The sequence below is a fragment of the Muscardinus avellanarius genome (assembly GCF_963383645.1).
Source record: "Muscardinus avellanarius genome assembly, chromosome: 19".
In the NCBI taxonomy this organism is placed as follows: domain Eukaryota; kingdom Metazoa; phylum Chordata; class Mammalia; order Rodentia; family Gliridae; genus Muscardinus; species Muscardinus avellanarius.
The window spans coordinates 35,647,156-35,670,612 of NC_137805.1; the positions used below are offsets into that span (position 1 = coordinate 35,647,156).

A 23,457-nucleotide genomic window follows, 5' to 3' on the forward strand; every position below is an offset into this window, starting at 1 on the left:
CGGCCCTGGACGGATGACATCTAACAGATTAGAAGCACATGCTATGAGAACTGCCTGGAGTGAGTTTCTGTAAATGCTACATGCTTGTGATCCCAGCACTTGGGAGGCCGAGACAAGGATCGCAGGTTTGAGATCAGGCTTGGCAACTCAGCAAGGCTCTCAGCAACCTAGCAAGACGCTGCTTCAAAATAAAGAAAAAGAGTCAGGCGTATAACTCAGAGATAAGAGTACCCCTGAGTTCTACCACCCCTCCCTCCCCAAAAAAGCCTGAGCTCTGAGCCAAACAGCTGGGCCAAGCTCAAGCTGATGCAGCGAGGGGGTGGGTGTCACACCAGGAGGCACAGCCCCACTAAGGAGCTCTCGTGGGTGCAGCCTTCAGCCAGTGCGGTAACCGCTGCATGCCCACAGGCTGCCCACCCTGAGAAGCCACAAGCCAGCTGTTACTCCAGGACCAGCCCCCAAACCCGGCCCCCACAGGCCTCTCCCAGGAACTCTAAGTCCGTGTGGCATCACCACTCTCTCCCATGCCGCCAGCTGTCCTGAGGACTCAGGGCAGTGCCCACCTCGGGGAGGCCTTCTCAGTATCCCGTGACTACAGAGGGCTCAGGTGCCGTCTGCACACCCCTGCCACTTATGCCCCGAGGGCGAGGACTGGAGTGACCACATCAGAGTCCTCGGGTCCTGCTCAGGGTGGTCACATCGGATCAGCGGACGGCAGCAGGGGAGCAGAGCTACATGTGCACGAGAGCCGTGCGTCCTGCCGGGGCTCCATGCCCGCTGCGAGGTGCCAGGGCCACGTACCGACTCGATCAAGTCCAGGGCTTCTGAGAGGCTGGCCCCCACGGCGGGGATGAGGAGGTTTGCGGCATCCACCACCCACTTGTAGGGGAGGCTCGTTTCTGGCGAGGAGCCCTCCTGCTCCTCTTCAGGCTTGGGGAAGTCCGCCAGCGGCTCCGGCGTGCACACTGGCTCCAGCTCGGCAGGGACAGGCTCCTGCTCCTTCAGAGCGGCAGCTGCCCTGGCGGCCTCCTCCTCACAGCCCTCTTCTTCCTTCACAGCAGGGGCCGCCGGGGGCCAGCTGCTCCTGAGACTTTCCTGTTGGACACAAGGGCACACTGGGTGTATTTTCCTTGATGAGATACAGACTACAAAGTGTTTCCAGCTAAAAATGGTACCTGAAGCAAATAATAAGGAAGCCCAGATGAACCCAATCGAGAGATAAGAAACAGAAGTCCAAAACTAATACTGTCCATGAACGGGATAGCGCTATACTATAGTTATATAAGCGAATGCCCTTGCATTTTAGGAAATACATGCTGAAGCATTCAAGGGGTAAAGGTGCAGCAATGGACTCTTAAAAAACAGCTCAGATAGATAAAATAGAGAGAGAAAGATGAAGCAAATCTGACATGTTACAGGTTCAAAATTAATGAACCTATAGCTGGGCATGGTGACATATGCCTGTAACCCCAATACTCCAGAGAAAGGCTTAAATAGGAGAATCACAGGTTCGACACCATCCCCAGCAACTCAGAATGACCTTCAGCAACTTGGCCAGACCTTTTAATCCCAGAATTTGGGAGGATTGAGACAGGAGGATCACAGGTTTGCAGCCAGCCTCAGCAACCTCATGGGGCCCTCCACAACTTAGTGAGACCCTGTTTCCAAATAAAAATTAACAGAGTTGGGTACACAGCTCTGAGGTAGAATACCTTTGGGTTCAATCCCCAGTACCACAACAAAGACCAAAAGAAAAAAAAAAAACCCTAGAAGCTGGGCATAGTGGTGCATGCTTGTAATCCCAGCATTTAGGAGGTTTGGACAGGAGGATCATGGGTCGTGGACAGCTACTTTAGTGAAGCCCTCTGCAACTTCGGGAGACCCTGTTTCAAAATAAAAAAATAAAAAATAGGGCTTGGGGTGTAGCTCGGAGGTAGAACGCCCCTGGGTTCCATCCCTAGTACTGCAAAAAAAGAAAAGAAAGAACCTAGACCTGGGTGTGGTGGCACATGCCAATAATTCCTGTATGTAGGAGGCTGAGGCAGGAAGATCCCAGGTTTGAGACCAGCCTCAGCAACACAGCAAGACTCTCAACTACCTAGAGAGACGCTGTTTCAAAACAAACAAACAAGCAAACAAGCCAGGAACAGTGGTACATGCCAGTAATCCCAGCATTTGGGAGGCTAAAGCAGGAGGATCACAGGTTGAAAGGCACCTTAGCAAGACAGTGATATTCTCAGCAACCTGGCAAGACCCTGTTTCAAGGGGGGAAAAAAATGTCTAGGAGTGTAGCTCCAAGGTGGAAAATCCCCCGGGCTCAATCCCCAGTACCACACACACACACACACACACACACACACACTCACACGCCGGTGAGGCTCAGAAGTAGAACACCCCTCCCGTGGGCTTGATTCCCAGTATAAAACCAAAAAACAACAAAACACTAGTAAAGCACATTCGGAGTTCTTTGTACTATTCCTGCAACTTTCCTAATATCTATTTGGAAAACACATATACAGTACACTAATCCTGTGGCAGAAAAAATATAAGGAGGGAGTGGTGAGTTGGCCCGGGCCACCCTCCCCCCTCATGCCATTTTGGCATGGGGCTGTAACTATTTTCTGTATTTCTATTTTCTGTATTTCTATCTTTTTAATAAACTTCTTTAAATCTTCCAAAAAACAAAAAAGAAAAAAAAAATAAGGAAACCCTCACTGTAGCCACTGTCCTGGCAGACCCTGGACGCAAGGTGAGCGTGCTGATCTGACAGACGTCTGCGCAGCCTTGAGAAGAGCACAAGGGCCACGTGGAGAAAAAGGAGCAGCAGCCGCTGCAGTGGGGACTCACAGGCGAGAACTGGGCCGGTTCCATGCACACCCAAGCAGGCAAGATGTAGGGCAAGCTGTCTAGCAAAATGTACTGAGTGTCTCATTTAAATGTCTATGCAGGCCGGGCGTGGTGGCGCACACTTGTAGTCCCTGCTCTTGGGAGGCTGAGACAGGAGGATTGCACAGGTTCAAAGTCAGCCTCAGCTACTGAGTGAGGCTCTCAGCAACTCAGTGAGAGCCTGTTTCCAAACAAAATAGAAAATAGGTCTGGGAGTATAGCTCGGGGGTAGAAAGCCACTGGGTTCCCCCCCAGTACCACCAAAAAAATAAAATAAATGTCTGTGCATCTCATGGAACAACTGAGCCAAGAAACAGCAATTGAGCCACTGGAATGACCGTTCAAGTTTTAACAAAGTATAAAATTACCTTTATGTTCATCACTAAGCAGCTCAGTGGTGGAGCACCCCTAAGTCCAGTCCCCAGTGCAAGAATAGTCACCAGAGATAGTTACAAAGACAGCCGGTTATGGTGGCACACTCCTGTAATCTCAGTACTTGAGAGGCTGAGACAGGAGCATCACAGGTTCATGGCCAGCCTTAGCAATTTAGAAAGATCATTGGCAACTTAGTGAGATTCTGTTTCAAAATAAAAAAGGGCAGCCGGGATTGGGGGCGCACACTTGTAACCCCAGCATTTGGGAGGCAGAGACAGGAGGATCGCAGTTCATGGACAGCCTCAGATACTTAGTGAGGCCCTCTGCAACTCAGTGAGACTCGGTTTCAAAATAAAAAATAAAAAGTAAGGCTGGGGGCCGGGCATGGTGGCGCACGCTTGTAATCCCCACACTTGGGAGGCGGAGACAGGAGGATTGCGTATGTTCGAAGCCAGCCTTGCTGGCTTAAGAGACCCTGTTTCCAAATAAAAAAATATATATATATATAAAATAGGTCTGGGAGTGTACCCCGGAGGTAGAAGGGTTTCCAGGAACCCCAGTACCACACACAAAAAAAAGTAGGGCTGGGGGAGTAGCTTAGAGGTTGAATGCCCCTGGGTTCCATCCCTAGACCCACAATAAATAAACAAACAAACAATAAAGTAAATTAAATTTAAAAAGCTGGGGATGTAGCTTGGAGGTGCAATGCCCCTGGGTTCAATCCCCAGTACCAAAAACAAATAAAGCTTTTTCTGGGATATGAGATTTTAACAGGTACATATATTGGTTTCTTTTTTAAAACTGTAAATGTAAAGCCAGGCATGATGACTCACTTACAATCCTAGTACTTGGAAGGCTGAGACAGGAGGATCATAGGTCAAGACCAGCCTCAGGCAACTTAGTGAGACACTGTCTCAACATGAAAAATCATAGAAAACGCTGGAGGTGTAGCTCAGAGGTAGAGTGCCCCTAGGCTCAATCCCCAGTATCCCACCAAAAGGTAATGCTGTATGTAATGCTGTATGATTTAATTTATATGGCTTTTTAGAAAAGACAAAATATTAGAGACAAAACAAATCAGGAAGCAGTGGGTAGGAAAAGGGCTGACAAAGGAGAAGCAAATCCTTGGGTGACTGTCATGCTCTGTATCTATCTATCTATCTATCTCTCTCTCTCTCTCTCTCTCTCTCTCTCTCTCTCTCTCTCTCTCTCTCTCTCTCTCTCTCTTTGCTGGTACCATGGATGAAATCCAGGGGCATTCTACCTCCAAGCTATACCCTCAGCCCTATTATTTTGCGCAGAGCCTCACTAAGTTGCTGAGGCTGGCCGAAAACTGCACTCCTCCAGTCTTGGCCTCCCAAGTACTGGGATTTCAAGTGTTGGCCCTCACACCTGGCATGTTGATTGTGGTGGTTACAAAAATGACCAGGCAGCCAGGCCTGGTGGCACATACTTTTAATCCCCGCACTTGGGAGGCAGAGACAAGAGGATTGTGCAGGTTTGAAGCCAGCCTTACTCTGTTTCCAAATAAAAAATATATAAAATAGGTTTGGGAGGTTTGGGAGTGTAGCTCGGAGTTAGAAGGGTCCCATCCCCAGTACTACAAAAAAAAAAAAAAAAAACCAGGCTGTTGCGTAACTAAGAACTGCATACTATATACCATGAATGTCAGTACATGTTAATTATGGCTCCATAAGTCTGATTTTTTTTTTTTAATGCCAAACATACTTTCAGTTTTAGGACTGGAAAGAGCAACAGTAAAAACAGCTGCTGAGAGGACAGGAGGCTGAGGAGGCCTGTTGTCCTCTACCCGCAGGCAGACGAGTGCCAGGTATGCACGGATGTCTGTTACCGGGCCCCGGGAGCACACCGCCACATTTAGAGCCCGTGGCAGGAAGCGGGAACAGACGTGGATATGCTGGAGGAGATGGTGTCAGATAAACATGAACTGAGAGAAACCCAGAGTGGAGCCCGAGGCTGAGCCCCAGGCGGCCGCCTCACCTGGCCCTCCGTGGGCTGGGCGCTCTGGTGGCCGTCCTTGTCGTCGAGCTCCAGCAGCAAGTACACGGGCGGCTTGCAGTCTTTGGCCTCGCTAAGGAAGCCTCCCGTGTCCACCTTCCTCTTGATGGTGGAGTTCCAGTGATTCTTCACAGCGTTGTCCGTTCTGCAGGGGGAACCAGGGACCTCATCACTAACCCATCTCCCCCAACGGAGCTCCGACCACTGCAACTGAAGAGTCAACCGAGTGAACTCCAAGGCATGACGTCTATTTCTAGCCCTCAATGATGTACAGAGAACGTCCACACATCGCTGTGAAATAAATAGACTATGGCAAAATCACCAAACTGAAAATGTGTCTGGAATCCTCATTCCCTTCCCTCCCCATTCTGTCTCCAGAAACCATAAGCAAACGGCTGGCCACTCCCAGCCAGAGTCTCACGATGACCCTGAATCCAAGTCCTGCCCCCCCTTGCAGACTGGGGGGGGTCCGCTTACTGTCTACCCCTGGGAGCCTCGTTCTCGGAGGGCTACTCCACACTCCACTTACTGGAGGCTGGGAACAACTGCAGTACTGTAACAGTACACAGGGCGTGACAGCCGTGGAGAAGCTCAGGGCACACGGGCATATAGAAGCATGGGGCTGAACAGACAGAGAGGAGACAGCAGACACGAGGGCGGGCCACAAGGCAGCGCAGCCGGGCCGTCCGCGTGACGGTCCTTGGCAGGAGACGCCCCCCCACACGCTGGGTGGGCGCTTGCTCCTTTGCCTTTGGGCTCTGAGCAGAGCGCTTTCCCCTTGAGAGAAACAGCCTGACGGAGCAACTGGGCTAAGAGGAGATGCTGCGAATCTGGTCCTCTGCACTCCAGGCCTCCAGGACACTGCGCTGCCCGGGGAAGGGCGGCTGGTGCTTCGCCCAGGTCCTTATAGGCATGGAGCACCCAACCGCCAGCTGCTATGAAGGCTGCTGCCAATGACTTCTATCTCTGCCTTTCTCTGGCCCTTGGAAGACAACGCCAAAAATGCCAAGGAGTGGGCCCACCCCTCATACATGCTACTGCCTCGAGCACACACACCCGGCCTGGTATCAGGTCAAGGCCAGGCTTGACCAGAGACCTCAGCCTTCTCTAGGATTCTCTACTTTCCCCTCACAAGTGAGAGCCTTTACTCAAATTGCGATCCTCCTGTCTCAGCCTCCTGAATGCTGGGACGACAAGTGTGTGACCACCATGCCTGGCTGCTCACCAGTACCGATCAAGTACCCACTGCACACCAGGCAGTAGTCTAGGGACTGAGGACACGCCAGCAAATGGGACAGGTGGTGCCATTTAGTCTCATCTGTGTGCGTGCGGGTGGGGGACACTGGCATCACCTCGACCTGTAGTGGGGCACATGCTACTCAGAGGACAGGCATGGGCATTTGCAGAGGTCACCGGGGAGTGACCACAGACTGGAAAGACAGAGAGAACTTCCCTGAAAATGTAGCACCTTAGCCCCCAAGAAATGAAGAATGAGAACCCATAAGCTACACAACAGAGGCAAGGCAGCAGTCTTCCCAGACAACAAGGTGGCCAGGGGGAGTTGGGGGAAAGAACTCAATGTCTGAAGGACTGAAGGGAGGCAGCGCGGCTAGTGACCCCTGAGGGACAAGGGCGAGAGACCATGGAGAAGCCCCTCATCTGTAAGGCCGACCAGGCCAGCCCGTCTCCAACTCAAGCATCGGGGAAAGCTCCAAGAGACAACACACCCAGAAGCCAGGCGTGGTGGTACATGCCCATAAACCCAGTTCTTGGGAGGCGGAGGCAGGAAGACGGTGGGTTGGAGGATGGCCTCTGCAAATAGTGAGACTCTCATTAGCCCAGCAATACCCTGTGTCAAAATAAAAATTAAATCGGCGTGATGGTGCATGCTTGTAATTGTAATCCCAGGATTCGGGAGGTTGAGACCGGAGTACTGCAGTTCGCAGATAGCCTCAACTACTCAGTGAGGCCCTCCACAACTTAGTGAAACCCTGTTTCAAACTTGTGGGGAGCCATTAAGGTTTTCTCCTTTAAGAATACTTCTGACCTTTGCCCAGAGCCAATAAGGTTTGGGGTCATGGAAAGTTCAAGGTCTGAGAGAAGCTCAGGTGGAATTGATTGGTTTGACCGTTACGCACACAGGTGGTGACGGCAGGAGGGTTGATTGACCTGGAGCTGTATAAATAAGACGAGAGTGATAAACCCGGGATCGGTCAGTAGACATATCGACCCGGAAGTGTACTGGCGATCCTTCCATGATAGAATTAAGTATCCTTTGAATCAAATTCTTAGAATTGAATTCTTTTCATCCTCACTCCTCTTCGGAACCCGTACTTTTGCCGGCTGGCCTCGGCACAAAATAAAGAATAAAAGCTGGGAGTGGTGGTACACCACCACATTCAGGAGACTGATACTGGAGGTTCCCAGACAGCCTCAGCTACTTATTGAGGCTCTCTGCAACTTAGTGAGACACTGTTTCAAAATAAAGAATAAAAAATAGGGCAGGGGATGTAGCTCGGAGGTCAAATGTCTCTGGGTTCTATCCCCAGACCTGAAAAAAAAAAAAAAAAAAAGAATAAAATATAGGGCAGGGGGTGTAGCTTGGAGATCAAATGCCCTGGGTTCCATCTCCAGACCTACACACACACAAAAAAAAAATTAAAGTAAGGCTGGGAGTATAGCGCAGATGTAGAATGCCCTTGGGTTCAATACCCAGTGCCACAAAAATAAAAATGATAACATACCCAGGTTGAGTTATAAAATTAAGTAATTCCAGACTCAAGTAGATACATTATCTGGTACTCTGCAGACTACGCTGCTGTGACAAAGACAGGATTCAAAGTAAAATAAAGTAAGCCGGGCGTGGTGGAGCACGCTTGTAATCCCAGCATTTGGGAGGCTGAGACCGGAGGATCATGGTTTGATGACAGCTTCAGCTACTTAGTGAGGCCCTCTGCAACTCAGTGAGACTCTGTTTCAAAATAAAGAATAAGAAATAGGGACTTCCGGGAAGATGGCGACCGAGAAAAGCGGGGCTTAAGAGCCCCGCTAACAACAAATCTCCATTACCACAAAATCAGTGCCTTTCATAGCCAGAAAACACCATCACCAGTGAAACAAAAAATCACTAGGCTCCAGAGAGAAAGCGGACGGAGAACAGAGCCACAGAGGAGATACACCGGCCTCGCGCCCGAGGACGCGGCAGACGCGGCAGCAGCGCCATACTGCCGGAGGCACCGGCGAATTCACGGGACACCGAGGTGAGCCACTGCGGAACAGCTAGGCGGGATTTCTCTGCGCAGAGAGCATCTAAAGCTCCCAGTGGCCGAGCTCAGCACACGCTGCAGGGATTCAGAGTAGAAATCAAAATCAAGAAGAAAAACGCCAGCCCCATAGCCGAGGGTGTAGCAGCGGCGCCATATTGCCACCGGCGGCAGCAGCAGCGAATTCAGCGAGGCCAGTACAGCTACATCTGCGTACTCAACAACAGTGAGTCAAATTGTGGGCCACAGAGGAGAAATCCCAGTACTGTACTCCCTGGGACTTGACCCAGTGGAGGAGGGGCGGTGGCAGAGATATCACACCATAGGAGAACGTGCAACCTGGCACCCCCCACAGTCTAAAGCAGCCTCTATCGACTCTCTGGGTCAGAGACTCTGTGATAAAACCCAGTAAAGGAGTAGTGGGGTCCGAGATACTACTGACTCGAGATCCAGAACACCTTAAGGGAAGTCATAGTGACCCAAGGGAAGAACCCAGAGAAGGCACAAACTTCCGAAATCATGGGAAAGAGGAATAATACTGGAGCAATGAATGCCCACAACCCCACAACATCAGAACCCGATAAAACAGAAAATCAGAGATTTCTAGAAGATCAAATCAGGAAAATAACTGTAGAAATAATAGAGCTGCTTCGAAAAGAACTCAGAGAGAGCCAAAAAGAGATAAAGGATGCAATTAATGAAGTAAAGGCCTCAATTCAAAGCACAAACAACCGATTGGAACACATGGAGAACAGAATCTCGCTCTTAGAAGATGAGCAATCCAAAAATGAACTCATAGTTTCTAATCTAGAAAAAAATATCCGACAGCAGGAATCTGATATTGAAGAAATATGGGCCCATTTTAAGAGAGCTAACCTAAGACTAATTGGAACAGAGGAGGGAAAAGAAAGTGAAACCAAAGGGATCAACAATCTCTTCAAAGAAGTAATAGCAGAAAATTTTCCAAACATAGAGCAAGAGGTTGATACAAAGGTCCAGGAAACTTATAGAACTCCCTTTAGACAGGATCAGAGAAGAGGATCCCCACGCCACATAATTGTCAAAATGACCAATGTGGAAGCCAAGCAGAGAATCTTAAAGGCAACAAAAACAAAGGGCCAAGTGACATTCAGAGGCAAACCAATTAGAATCACTCCAGACTTCCCAAACCAAGTCATGAGAGCCAGAAGGGCTTGGAGTAACATATTCCAAACTCTGAAAGAAAACAACTTCCAGCCAAAAATTTCCTACCCAGCAAAACTTTCTATCAAATTAGATGGAAAAATAAGAAGCTTCCATGACAAACAGAAACTGAAGGAATTTGTCTTCAAAACCAGCACTAGAGAAAATACTCAAAGAGATTAACTACAAAGAAGAAATAGGTAACACACACCAGAACCAGAGAAACAAGAGTTTCCATCCAACAGACAACTAAGATTGGTTATCTGTGGAGATTCATTATTTATGTTAGTCTTTTACCTATCTCTAAATGGTATTGTTTGCCTTTATTGTTGTTAATTTTTAGGATTTCTAGTTGGAATATTAATATACCTTCAGATATAGCAATTGGAAATATTTTATCCCATTCTATTAGTAACTGTTAACTCTGTTTACATTGTCTTTGGATATACAATTTTTTTATTTTTTTATTTTTTAGGGAGTCTGTATACTCCTCTGTTGCCTGTGCCATTGAAATCATATCCAAGAAATCACTGCCAATTTCAATGTTGTGAGGTTTTATGACCCAGATTTTCTCCTAAAAGTTTATAGTCTTAAGATTTATATTTAGGTCTATTATCTATTTTGAGTTAATATTTGTATATGGGATTAGGTAAGGGTACAATTTTATTCTTTTCCATGTAACTATTATTTTTTAACAATATTTAGTTAAAAGATTATCATTTCCACCACCAAATGTTCGTGGAAACCTTGTCAAAAATAACTTGACAATATAGGGAAGAATTTAGCTCTAGGCTTTTATTTAACTCCAATGGTTTATATATCTGCCTTTAGAATAGTACTACACTGTTTCAATTATTGTAGCTTTATATGGTTTGAAATCAGAAAATATATATCTTCTAGCTTTGTTCTTTTTCAAGATCGTTTTGGGTACCTAGACTCCATATTCCATATTAGGATAGATTTTTTTCTGAAAAATAAATACATAAATATATGATAGTTTCACCTAAAAAATAGAAAAAAATATTCTCTGGTAAGAAAGAAAGCAAAAAGAAATATTGAAATGTTATCTTTAAGTCATCAAAAGCTTGGTATCAGACAAATGAAACTGTTATGTGAGATTATCATTTTTAATTTTAGATAAATTGCCATAATACTAGATGTCAACTACTAAGCCAAGCATGGGAGGGAGGGATAGGGAGAGAATGGGGTGGGGATTGGGTGGGGGCTGACTGGGAAAAGTGTGCATGTATGTCTACAAAAGTATGTATCCTACTATGATGTATGAATACAGTGCACCAATAAAAAAAATAAAAATAAAATAAAAATAAAATAAAAAAATTAAAAAAAAAAAAGAAATAGTGTTGGGGTGTAGCCCGGAGGTAGAATGAATGTCCCGGGTTCCATCCCCAGTACCGCAAAAAAAAAAAAAAGAAAAGAAAAGAAAAGCACCAAAGAGAACAGGCTGGGAGACAGCAGCAAAATTATTTCTACAAGTTTTTAAAAGACTGAAAGGAGTTAGGGCAGTAATAATAAACTCAGGAGCCTGGGAGCTGGAAACATAGAAAGATTCTAGCAAGAAGAGAGCCACGTCATGCCAAGAGTCCTCAGAAAACCCCAAGAGCTTGGGGTGGGAGGAGCAGATCCGTGAGGAGAAGGGTGAAGCACGGGCTGAAAACAAGGCAGGGATTCGGGCATCCAGATCCTGGCCCTAACCTCACAGGCAGGAAAAAGAAGAGTTTTTCTCCATGGAGAAAGGACCAGGGGCCCTGGCCACAGCAGAGGGCAGGGAGGGGTCACGGGCTGGAACTGGGACTGAGTGGAAATGTATACACCAGACAGGAGACTCCCAGTCCCTCCTCCCGGCCATGCTCCACAAGTCCCTCAGGCCCAAGGACTCCAGACGACAGTCTGAGGGCCACATTCATCTCTAGGGAAAGGAACAACTCCTGAGAAAACTGGCCAGTTCTTGGAACATCCTCCCAGAAGACTGTAAGCACCCAGTCACACAGCAAAAGCCATCACCACGTAAGCACAGCCTCCGTGCAGGGGCTTCCAAACCACTTCCAATGACCGGTTCTAAACGTCACGGCCTGCCACGGACTGGCAGACCTTCAAAGGAAACCTCCAACCCGAAATGGACCTGGCAAAACAAACACTGATAAAATAGACAATGAAGGAAGAAGGGAGCAATTAAGCAGGCAAACTAGTGGAATAAGCTGTTAGAAACATAAAAACAGGGAGCCAGAAAAAGAAGACAGGCAAAGTGAAGTTTTAGAAAGTAAGGGTGAAGCCGGGCGTGGCAGCGCACGCTTGTAATCCCAGCATTCGGGAGGCTGAGACAGGAGGATCGCGGTTCGCGGACAGCCTCAGCTACTAGTGAGGCCCTCTGCAACTCAGTGAGACCTGGTTTCAAAATAAAGAATAAAAAATAGGGCAGGGGGTGTAGCCCGGAGGTCAAATGCCCCTGGGTTCCATTCCCAGATCCGTTAAAAAAAAAAAAAAAAGAAAGAAAATAAGGGTGAAGCCAGGCATGGTGGCGCACGCTTGTAATCCCAGCATTTGCTGAGGCTGAGACTGGAGGATCGCGGTTCACGGACAGCCTCAGCTACTTAGTGAGGCCTCTGCAACTTAGTGAGAACCTGTTTCAAATAAAGAATAAAAAATTAGGGCAGGGGATGTAGCTCAGAGGTCTAATGCCCCGGGTTCCATCCACAAACACGCAAAAAAAAAAAAAAGAAAGTAAGGGTGAAGCTGGGCGTGGTTGCATACACTTGGAACCCCAGTATTTGGGATGCTGAGACAAGAGGCTCTGGGTTTGAAGCCAGCTTCAGTTACTTAATGAGGCCCTCCGCACATAGAGAGACCCTGTTTCAAATTGGGCCGGGGGTGTAGCTCAGAGGTAGACTCCCCCTGGGTTCAATCCCCAGCACCACACACACACACACACACACACACACACACACACACACACACACAAAGTAAGGGTAGTGGCGAATACCTGTTATCTCAGTACTTGGGAAGCTGAGACAGGAGAGGCACAGGTTCAAGGTTCAAAGTCAGCCTTAGCAATTTAGTGAGGCTCTCAGAAACCTAGTGAGACCTCTTTTCTAAATAAGAAATAAAATCCAGCTGGGCATGGTGACGCATGCTTGTAATCCCCGCACTTGGGAGGCTGAGATAGGAGGATCGCACAGGTTCAAAACCAGCCTCAATTACTTAGTGAGGCTCTCAGCAACTTAGTGATACCCTGTTTCCAAATTAAAAAAATATAAAATAGGTCTAGGAGTGTAGCGGGAGGTAGAAAGCCCCTGGGTTCCACCCCAGTACCACACACACACAAAAAAAAGAAATAAAATCCATCTGGGGCTGTATGTAGCTCAGAAGTGGAATGCTTCTGGGTTCAATCTCTAGTATCCCCACCCCCACAAAAAAAAGGTGGTAGCCTTTAATGTCTGTAATACCAGTACTTAGGAGGCTGAGAAAGGGGGACCACGGGTTCAAAGCCAGCCTCGACAACTTAGTAAGACCATGTTTTCAAATAAATAAAGCTGAGGTAGAATGCCCCTGGGTTCAATCCCCAGCACCAAAAGCAAAGACAAAAACGAAAAGCTATTAATCAAATGTGACATACTATTATCAAATATTTATCTCCCTTGTACTGAGCTCAGGATGCTACTAAAGGATGCTCTCCAAAACAAGCAAGTGGATAAAGAACAGGCACCCAGCACTGGAACCAGCGAAGGAACAGTCCTGAAAAGCAACCACAAGATAAACACATCTCCAGGACCGGTTCTCTGAAGGAAAACCAATGCCAACCATACTGCCTGAAGCCGAGCACGGTGGCAGACATCTGTCATGCAGTGCCTGGGAGGCTGACAGGAGGATCACAAGTTCAAGGACAGCCTCAGCAAGTAGTAAGACTCTCACCAACCTGTTTCAAAATCAAAATAAAACAGGTGTAGCTCAGAGGTGGGAAGCCCTTGGGTTCACTTCCCAGTAACACACACACAAATTAACTGATACGATCTGAGCATTTGGAAAACAGCACTGACAGCTGCTGAGGACACAACAGGCAACTGACAAAGACTTAAGGGCGCTAAAACGGTGTGAATGAAAAACTTAAGGCAATGATTAGGTCCAGAAAAAAAGTCAGACAAGACATTTAGTCCTAGATAAGTTTTAGCAACTGAATTATATTTATAAGCAACAATATTGTAAGTGCTATTGTCTTATAGGTAATGGCAACAGGGAAGCCTGAAGGGGTAGCAAAGTCTAAGAAAGCGAAATCTTTTCCTGCAGCTGAACACCAAGATTAGTAACAGCAAGGTAGCTGGGCATGGTGGCGCACGCTGGTAATCCCAGCATTAGGGAGGCTGAGACCGGAGGATCGCGGTTCAAAGACAGCCTCAGCTACTTAGTGAGGCCCTCTGCAACTCAATGAGATCCTGTTTCAACATAAAGAATAAAAAAATAGGGGAGGGGTAGCCAGGCATAGTGGCGCAGGCCTGTAATAATCCCAGCATCCGGGAGGCTGCAACCAGAGGATCGCGGACAGCCTCAGCTACTTATTGTAAGGCCCTCCGCAACTTAGTGAGACCCGGTTTCAAAATAAAGAATAAAAATTAGGGGAGGGGGTGTAGCTCGGAGGTCAAATGCCCCTGGGTTCCATCCCCAGACCCGCAAAAATAAATAAATAAATAAATAAATAAATACAATAACAATGGGCTGGGGGTATAGCTAAGAAGTAGAATACCCCTGAGTTCAATCCCCAGTACTATGAAAAATAAAAGCCACAGCCCAGCATATTAATGTATCTGTTTCAGTAGAAAGTGGAGATAGAAGGCTGACGTTTTTCGGTATAAGCATTTTAGTAGTTTACAATACTCCCTGATTTTCTGGCTAAGGCCTCTCTTAGCACTGTCTGTCCTTTAAGACCAGGACCTTGCGGGGACCCACCCTTCCTCCGACTCCGTATGCCTCTGGGGGCCGTGCAATCAAAGCAGGAGCTTGGAGATCAGAGCATACACACCCCTGGGAAGGCTCCCCCATCACAAGCATGGGCCTCGCCTGCACAGGACCCTGCCTGCCCCGGACCCCAAGACCCCAGAGGGCAGCTCACCTGCCCGGCAGCATCTTGGCGATCTCAGCCCACCGGTTGCCCAGCACTTTGTGGGCCTCGCAGATGATGCGGTCCTCCTCCTCAGTCCAGCAGGACTTCTTCACCTCGGGGTTGAGGTGGTTGTGCCAGCGCTCGCGGCACTGCTTCCCCAGCCGGCCCTTCAGGTGCTTGGCGATCAGCGTCCACTGCTTTGTGCCGTACTTCTTGACCAGCTCGATGACCTTAAGGGAGAGGTCTGTGAAGGGCGGGACCACCCCCCCCCCTGCGTAGGCTTCAGCACCTTCAGAGCTGCGAGCCTCACCCTCACCACGGCCTGCGGAGGTGCCGCCGACCTACCGCACGCAGCACGGGAGCCCCTGCAGTGGGCACTGGGGATGCTGCTCAGAGGACGGCTGTGCACAGCCCCGGTGCCTGCCTGAGGACCCCACCATGTCTCTGTCAGTATTACCTAGAATAAATCAGGGGTGGAGAACAAGAGACGAAAAAGAAGCGTCCCTCTTTTCTTCTCTGGGCATTGGGTGCTCTGCCTGTAAGCCACACTCCAACCCCTTTTTCGTTTTATTTTAAAATGGAGTCTTGCTACGTTGGTAAGGCTGGCCTCCGAACTGGATTTCAGGCGTTGTCACACCCTGCCCAGCTCGGCCTCCTCTTTTAGAGCTCACACCAGTCACTACACTAAATAAAAAAGGGCAGAGGAGTGCTGGCCTAAGAGCCGCAAACCTATGGCACCCAAGGCTCACTGCCCACTGCAGGACCATGTGAACTAAGGGTAAAAGGACAGACCGCCCTATCCCCAGAGCGGTGCAGGGTGACACGAGCCCCCCGGCACTTCTGGGAACCAGGAAGACAAAGCTCTAAGTCCTGGCTAACCAGCACGTGAATTCAGCTCTCAATTGCCCTCACAGCCAGGCCATTACTTAGAACAAAATCCCCTAACAAATGCAGCCACTGGGGGAGGGCCCGGCCCTGCTGAATTCTGGATACACACTTTCTCCTGTGCATACAGGTCACGGCGAACCGGAAGAGGGGACTTTTGAGCAAAAGGATGTTCGTGAGAAAACACTCTATTTCTTCATGGTTTAAAATTTTGCAGCAACTACATATCAGTTTTATTTTTTCTAATGATTATAAAACCAATTTAAGAACATCTAGCTCCCTTTCCTTCCCCCTCCCTCTCTTCCGTGGAATGGTGGAAGCCCTGAGCCAAGGGGGCTCCCCAGAGGAGCCCAGGGAGGCCGTGGGGCCGCCCCTTCCTAGGATGGAGAATCCTCAGCACCCTGTGAGCCCTGGCCTCCAAAGCAGGACTGACAACTCCTCTGCCCACCTCACAAGACCGTGGAGATCAAATGAAATAATACGCCCCTGAGGCTCAGAGCCCTGAGAGTACATGTGGCGGGCTCATTACCACAGTAAAGAGACAGCCACTGTCCCTTCTGTGCATCGCCTGTCTGCTGTTCAACACTGTGGCAAGCATGGCTCGTCTCCCTTTATGATGGAAAGAGAAGCCAGGTGATTTGTTCAATACCCCTGAGCACCTAAGTGAGAAGTGAGGAAGCCAGGAAGCCTAGACCTGAGACTCGGGCCTTAGGCTGGAGCTGGGGAGGGCAGCCCCGTCCAGACTAGCCCATGGAGTGACTCACTGCAATGCTCAGCTGGACACCCACCAGCAGGCAGGGCTGCCTCGCAGTGCCCGACTCCTGGGTGTGGGAGAAGACCCACTGTTACCTTCTGATCTTCCTCTTTGGTCCACGGCCCCTTGACAAGGTCTGGATTCAAAACCCTCAGCCACCGGTACTGGCATTGCTGGTCTGTGCGGTTCTGGAAGGAGAACAGGAATCATCAGGCACCTTCTGGGCCGAGGAGACTGGACTCCGCTCAGGGGCCTGACCGAGGCCAGGCATGCCTCAGGTGGGCACAGCCTATGCCTCATACCCTCCACCCACATGCCAGAACACGGACACTTTTCCTGTGCTATAGAGGACCACCTGAGGCCCTTGTAGGAAGTCACCTCCCACCACCCAAACCCCATCTGGAACTCCATAAAAGCCTTATGGGGAATATTGGAGATCCCCGCCTTCTTCTGGGGTAGCATTTTTCCCCCTGAATTCAGATTGCGTTGAGAAGAGGGAGATGAAGACAAAGGGGAGAAGGATCTGCCCAGGGCTGCCTGACGGACCCCGGCAGGTGGCCAGATGGCAGCCCCGGCTGCACTCCTCTCTCCCTGCAGCCCTGGGGCAGCCCCCCGCCCCGTCCTCAGGAGACTGAGCGCTGAGATGTGGCGGCACCAGCCCATTCTTCTCGGCCCCACCTGCTGCAAGTATCACTTCCCCTCAGCTTCAGTCTCAAGAAACTGAGTATCTATTGCCTCCTGACTTACAGGAAGAGATGCAAATAAGCCACTGACCACACACTGCAAATGTCTGAGCCTAAAGGCTACCGGGCATGCTGACGCCGGGGGGATGCTTCCACACCGATGCCAGTTCGGGAAGAAAGGTCCTACACGGGCCATTTTGTTCTGGCAGACAAGGGGCCAGCGAGGAATTCCATTTTCTTCTCCATGATAGGAAGTCTGTCCCATGCAAGGATCGGTACCCAGAACCCTTGCCCCGGGAGAGGCCCTACTCACAGGAAAGTGGCTGGCCAGGAACTTCCAGTCTTGCTGTCCAAACTGCCTCACCAGGGCCCTCAGTTGCTCGTCCTGCCAGTGCCAGAAAGACAGAGGGCTCAGCTCACATGCAAGAACAAGAAGCATAGCCGCTGCCCACAGTAGGACCTCGTGCACCCATTGTCAAGAGTGGGCACTTATTACGTGCTGGCGCTCGACACGCAGCAGGAAGCAACACACCTGCCCGGACCTCTTGGGGTTGACAGTTTAGAAGGAGGAAGACGATGATCAAAGACTCACACTACAGAAGTAAATGCTGGAGGGTATCGTCATTGCCTACCGGAAAGATATAGAGCTAGCCTAGCATGGTGGCGCACACCTGTAATCCTAGTACTTAGGAGGCTGAGATAGGAAAATCGCAGGTTGGAGGCAAGCCTTGGCAACTTAGCAAGACCCTTGGCAATCCCCCCAACCCCCAGATCCGGGGATGGAACCCGAGGCATTCTACCCCTGAGCTACACCCCCTGCCCTATTTTTTATTCTTTATTTTGAAACCGGGTCTCTTTAAGTTGTGGAGGGCCTCACTAAGTAGCTGAGGCTGTCCACGAACCCTGATCCTCCTGTCTCAGCCTCCCAAATGCTGGGATTACAAGTGTGCGCCACCATGCCCGGCTGGCTCTTGGCAATTTATTGAGAACCTCAGTAACCTAATGAGACCCTGTTTCAAAATAAAAAAAATAAAAAGGGCTGGGGATTTAGCTCAGAGGTAAATACCCCTGGGTTCGTTAGGCCGGTGCTGGGGCCAGCGAGGCCGGCATCGGAGCCTGCCATGAGGCATGGCCGGTGCTGGGGCCTCCGAGGCCAGGATAAGAGCCTGCCGAGGGGTTAGGCCGGTTCTGGGGCCAGTGAGGCTGGCATCGGAGCCTGTCTTGAGGCAAGGCCGGTACTGGGGCCTCCGAGGCCAGGATAAGAGCCTGCCAAGGGGTTAGGCCGGTGCTGGAGCCAGCGAGACTGGCATCAGAGCCTGCCGATACTGGGGACTCCGTGGCCAGGATAAGAGCCTGCTGAGGGGTTAGGCCAGTGCTGGAGCCAGTGAGGCCGGCATCGCAGCCTGCCGTGAGGCATGGCCGGTGCTGGGACCTCCAAGACCAGTATCGGAGCCAGCCGAGGGGTTAGGCCAGTGCTGGGGCCAGTGAGGCCGGCATCGGAGCCTGCCATAAGGCAAGGCCGGTACTGGGGCCTCCGAGGCCAGGATAAGAGCCTGCCGAGGGGTTAGGCCGGTGCTGGGGCCAGCGAGGCCGGCATTGGAGCCTGCCGTGAGGCATGGCCGGTGCTGGGGCCTCCGAGGCCGGCACCGGAGCCTGCCATGAGGCAAGGCCGGTACTGGGGCCTCCGAGGCCGGGATTGGAGCCTGCCGAGGGGTGAGGCCGATGCTGGGGCCAGCGAGGTCGGCATTGGAGCCTGCCGTGAGGCAAGGCCGGTGCTGAGGCCTTCGAGGCCGGGATTGGAGCCTGCCTTGAGGCAAGGCCGGTACTGGGGCCTCCGAGGCCAGGATAAGAGCCTGCCGAGGGGTTAGGCCAGTGCTGGGGCCAGCGAGGCCGGCATCGGAACCTGCCGTGAGGCAAGGCCGGTACTGGGGCCTCCGAGGCCAGGATAAGAGCCTGCCGAGGGGTTAGGCCGGTTCTGGGGCCAATGAGGCCGGCATCGGAGCCTGCCGTGAGGCAAGGCCGGTACTGGGGCCTCCGAGGCCAGGATAAGAGCCTGCCGAGGGGTTAGGCCGGTGCTGGGGCCAGCGAGGCCGGCATCGGAGCCTGCCATGAGGCAAGGCCAGTACTGGGGCCTCCGAGGCGAGGATAACAACCTGCCGAAGAGCTAGACCGGTGCTGGGGCCAGCAAGGCCAGCATCGGAGCCTGCCGTGAGGCGAGGCCAGCATCGGAGCCTGCCGTGAGACATGGCCAGTGCTGGGGCCTCCTAGGCCGGGAACGGAACCTGCCGAGGGGTTAGGCCGGTGCTGGGGCCAACGAGGCTGGCATTGGAGCCTGCCGTGAGGCTAGGCCGGTGCAGGGGTCAATGGCCAGCATCGGAGCCTGGTGTGAGGCAAGTTCACTCCTGCGGCCTCCAAGGCCGGGACCAAAGCCAGCTTAGAGGTTAGACCGGTGCAGGGGCCAGCGAGAACAGAACTGGGGCCTCCCATGAGGCAAGGCCGCTGCTTGAGCCAGCGAGGTCTGGATCAGTCCACTGAGTAGCCAGGCCACTACTGGGACCATCAAGAGTGGGTTCGGTACTTGCAACGCAGCATGCACAGAGAAATATCACAGAAAATATAAATCAGACACTTCTCTTAATCAGCAATAACTAGGAGGAAAAGGGCAACAGGAAGAGGTTGAGCTATAGAAAGGGCCCTATAGTGAAGCAACTAATGTGACCAATCAGAGGGTATGTAATACTGGAGGATGGAACCTCTTTAAAACGCAGGAGGTACATAAACAAATGTATCAAAGTCAATCACCAAAGAAGCATGGGATGGAGGGAGGGGGAGGGAATGGGATGGGGGCTGGAGGAGGGCTAACTGGATGATGTGTGCTTGTATATCCTCTCAAGTCTTGTACTCCAATGTGATTGATATATGACTACAATGCACCAATTTAAAAAATAAATTAATAAAAAAAATAAAAAAAATAAAAGACAAAAAAAATAAATACCCCTGGGTTCAATCCTAGTACCAAAAGAAAAAGAAAAAAAAGGCAGCACAGCTAGAATGCAGGGAAAGGGTCAGACTGAATTTAGAAGGGATAGCATGGAGCCGGGCGTGGCAGCGCACACTTGTAATCCCAGCATTTGGGAGGCTGAGATGGGATCGCGGTTCGCGGACAGCCTCAGCTACTTAGAGAGCCCCTTCGCAACTCAGTGAGCCCTTCTTTCAAAATAAAGAATAAAAAATAGGGCTGGGGGTGTAGATCAGAGGTAGAATGCCCCTGGGTTCCATCCCTAGAACCAAAAAAAAAAAAAAAAAAAAAAAAGAAGGGATAGCAAGGGGGCCAGACCCCACAGGTAGGATCAATTCAGGACTCCGTCTCAAACAAAGCACTGGTACCTTTGGGCAGTGGCGTGCTTGTTGCTAAGTACCACTTAGCTACTGCAGATTGGGAAGGTGTGAGAAGGAGGCAGCGTGAATGTGGACACCATCACTACTCCACAGCCAGCGCTTACAGGGATTCAGCGCTGGAAATGGAGACATAGGCCGAATCACGAGTAACTGGAAGACTGGCATGATGGCACACGCATGTAATCCCAGTACGTGGGAGGCTGAAAGAGGAAGATTGATTGCAGGTTCGCAGCCAGCCTCAGGTACTTAATGAGGCCCTCTACAACTTAGTGTGAGACCTTGTGTCAAAATAAAGAATAAAAAAATAGGAAGGGGGATTGTAGCTCGGAGGTAGAATGCTGCTGGGTTCAACCCCCAGTACTGCAAAAAAAGAAAAAATAAATTAAATAGGGCTAGGGGCATAGCCTGGAGGTAGAACACCCCTGGGTTCAATCCCCAACACATAAAAAGTTATTTATTTGGCACTGGGAGTTGAGCCCAGGGGCTTTCTACCTTCGGGCTACACTCCCAGACCTATTTTGTGTTTTATTTGGAAACAGGGTCTCACTAAGTTGCTGAGAGCCTCATTCAGTAGCTGAGGCTGGCTTCGAACCTGCAAGATCCTCCTGTCTCAGCCTCCCAAGTACTAGGATTACAAGTGTGTGCCACCAAGCCTGACTCTAAAAAATTAAAAATAAAAAGAACTGTGGGTATGGTGGCACAAGCCTGTAATCTAAGTATTTGGGAAGCTGGAGAATCACAGTTCCAGACTAGCCTCAGCATTTGTAGTAAGACCCTATTTCTAAATAAAAATTAGAATAGGGATAGGGGTGTAGCTCAAAGGTAGAATGCCCATGGGATCAATCTCCAGTAACCATAACCAAAAGCAACGTAAAGCTTCCCATGGCTCTATACTGCCAGCTGTGTACTGGTAGGGTTTCAAATCCAACATTCAAGGCCCTCTAGGAATTGGTCCTTATCTGTCTTCTCATCCGTATCACTTACTTTCTTGTTCAAGGGCCCTTCCCTGCAGCCAAACTGGATTCCTGTCTTCACATGTCTCTGGACCTTCCAAATTATTCTGACTTACCTTTTTTTTCTTCTTTGGCAGTTTGCTTCCTTCCAAATCCTAACCCTGAACTCAAAGGCCACTTTCTCCATTAAACTTTCCCTAACCCCTCAGGTTACAGTAACTCTCTCTTGATTAGCCACTCCGGTTACATTAACTTACTTTACTTTCTCTTCTTCCCTCTAGCCCTCCTTCCTTCCTTGGAATTGAGCCTGAGCTACACCCACAGCCCTATTTTTATTCTTTATTTTGAAACAGGGTCTTACTAAGTTGCAGAGGGCCTCACAAGTTGCTGAGGCTGGCCCTGAACCTGCCATCCTGTCTTAGCCTCCCAAGTACTGGGACTACAAGTGTGTACCACCAATCCCAGCTATAGTAACTTCTTTCTAAAAGTATGTTGAGCTGAGCCTGGTGGTGCATGCTTGTAATCCTAATTCTTGGTACTTGGGAGGCCAAGACAGGAGGATCACAAGTCGAGGACAGCCTCAGCAAGTAGGAAGACTCTCATCAACCTAGCAAGACCCTGTTTCAAAATAAAAATAGAACAGGGCTGGGGGTATATATAGCTCAGAAGTGGGATGCCCTGGGTTAAATAAATCCACAGGGCCATACACACACAAGCAAAGATAAATCTGGCACTGGGGTTATAGCTCAGTGATAACACTCGCCTGGCATGTGCAAGACTGAATTGTATTCCTAGTCCAGCAAAACACCTTTGTGGACTATTACTGGGCAAAGTGGTGCATGCTTATAGTCTTAGCAACTTAGCAAGATCCTGTGTCTCAAAGTAAAAATTAAAAAAAAGGGCTGGGCATGGTGGCGCACGCTTGTAATCCCCGCACTTGGGAGGCGGAGACAGGAGGATCGCACAGGTTCAAAGCCAGCCTTGCTGGCTTAGGAGACCCTGTTTCCAAATAAAAATAGGTCTGGGAGTATAGCCCAGAGATAGAAGGGTTTCCAGGAACCCCAGTACCACCACCACCACTAATAATAATAATAATAATAATAATAATAATAATAATAACGGGCTGTGGAATGTAGGAATGTAGCTTGGTGGTGGAATGCCCGTGCCCAATTCCCAGGAACACACACACACACATGAACAGAAAAAGGTTGTAGATTTGACTGAAACTCCTACAGTCCAAGAAGGATGCTGCTATGTTCAAATTCTCCTGTTGGAATGTAATCTCCATAGTAAGGTATTAAGGTGTGACTGGGCGGGGCCTTGAGGAGGTGACTGGGTTACAGGCCTCTGCCCGCAGGAATGGATTAGCCCCTTTATGGAATTATCTTTTGCATGAGTGGAAATGTGTCCCTAAACATTCAAGCATTCATTTATTTGTTTTGCTGAACTGCGATTGTTTATGTCTTGCAGTACTGGGGATGGAACCCAGGGGCATTCTACCTCCGAGCCACACCTCCCCTATATTTTGAAACAGGGTCTTGAAGGGCCTAAGTAGCTGAGGCTGTCATTTAATTGCGATCCTCTGTTCTCAGCCTCCCAAATGCTGGGATTACAAGCTTGCACCACCACACTCCCTCTTATTTACTTACCCTGCGGAACTGTGGATTGAAACCAGGGGCATTCTACCTCTGAGGTACACCCCATTCCTATTTTTTATTCTTTATTTTAAAACAGGGTCTCATTAGCTGGGCGTGGTGGTACACACTTGTAATCCCCGCGCTTGGGAGGTGGAGACAGGAGGAACACGCAGGTTCGAAGCCAGCCGTACTGGCTTAAGAGACCCTGTTTCAAAAAAAAAAAAAAAAAAAAAAAAAAAGGATAAAAATAGGTCTGGGAGTGTAGCCCAGAGGTAGAAGGGCTTCCAGGAACCCCAGTACCACCGAAAAAA

The 23,457-nt window shown here is 49.7% G+C and overlaps 1 protein-coding gene across 2 annotated transcripts in view; it reads right to left on the reverse strand.

Annotated features, from left to right (window-relative positions):
- MYBL2 (MYB proto-oncogene like 2) overlaps positions 1-23,457 on the reverse strand; it is a gene marked incomplete at both ends in the record, with an annotated part of 40,486 nt that overhangs the window by 9,509 nt on the left and 7,520 nt on the right. Inside the window, 5 exons of one of the 2 annotated variants that reach the window (XM_080716187.1) lie at positions 802-1,095; positions 5,263-5,425; positions 14,845-15,065; positions 16,570-16,662; positions 17,471-17,542. In XM_080716187.1, coding sequence (XP_080572313.1) covers positions 802-1,095; positions 5,263-5,425; positions 14,845-15,065; positions 16,570-16,662; positions 17,471-17,542 — 843 coding nt within the window. The remainder of the gene's footprint in view (positions 1-801; positions 1,096-5,262; positions 5,426-14,844; positions 15,066-16,569; positions 16,663-17,470; positions 17,543-23,457) is intronic. The other variant, XM_080716188.1, reaches the window with a different exon arrangement.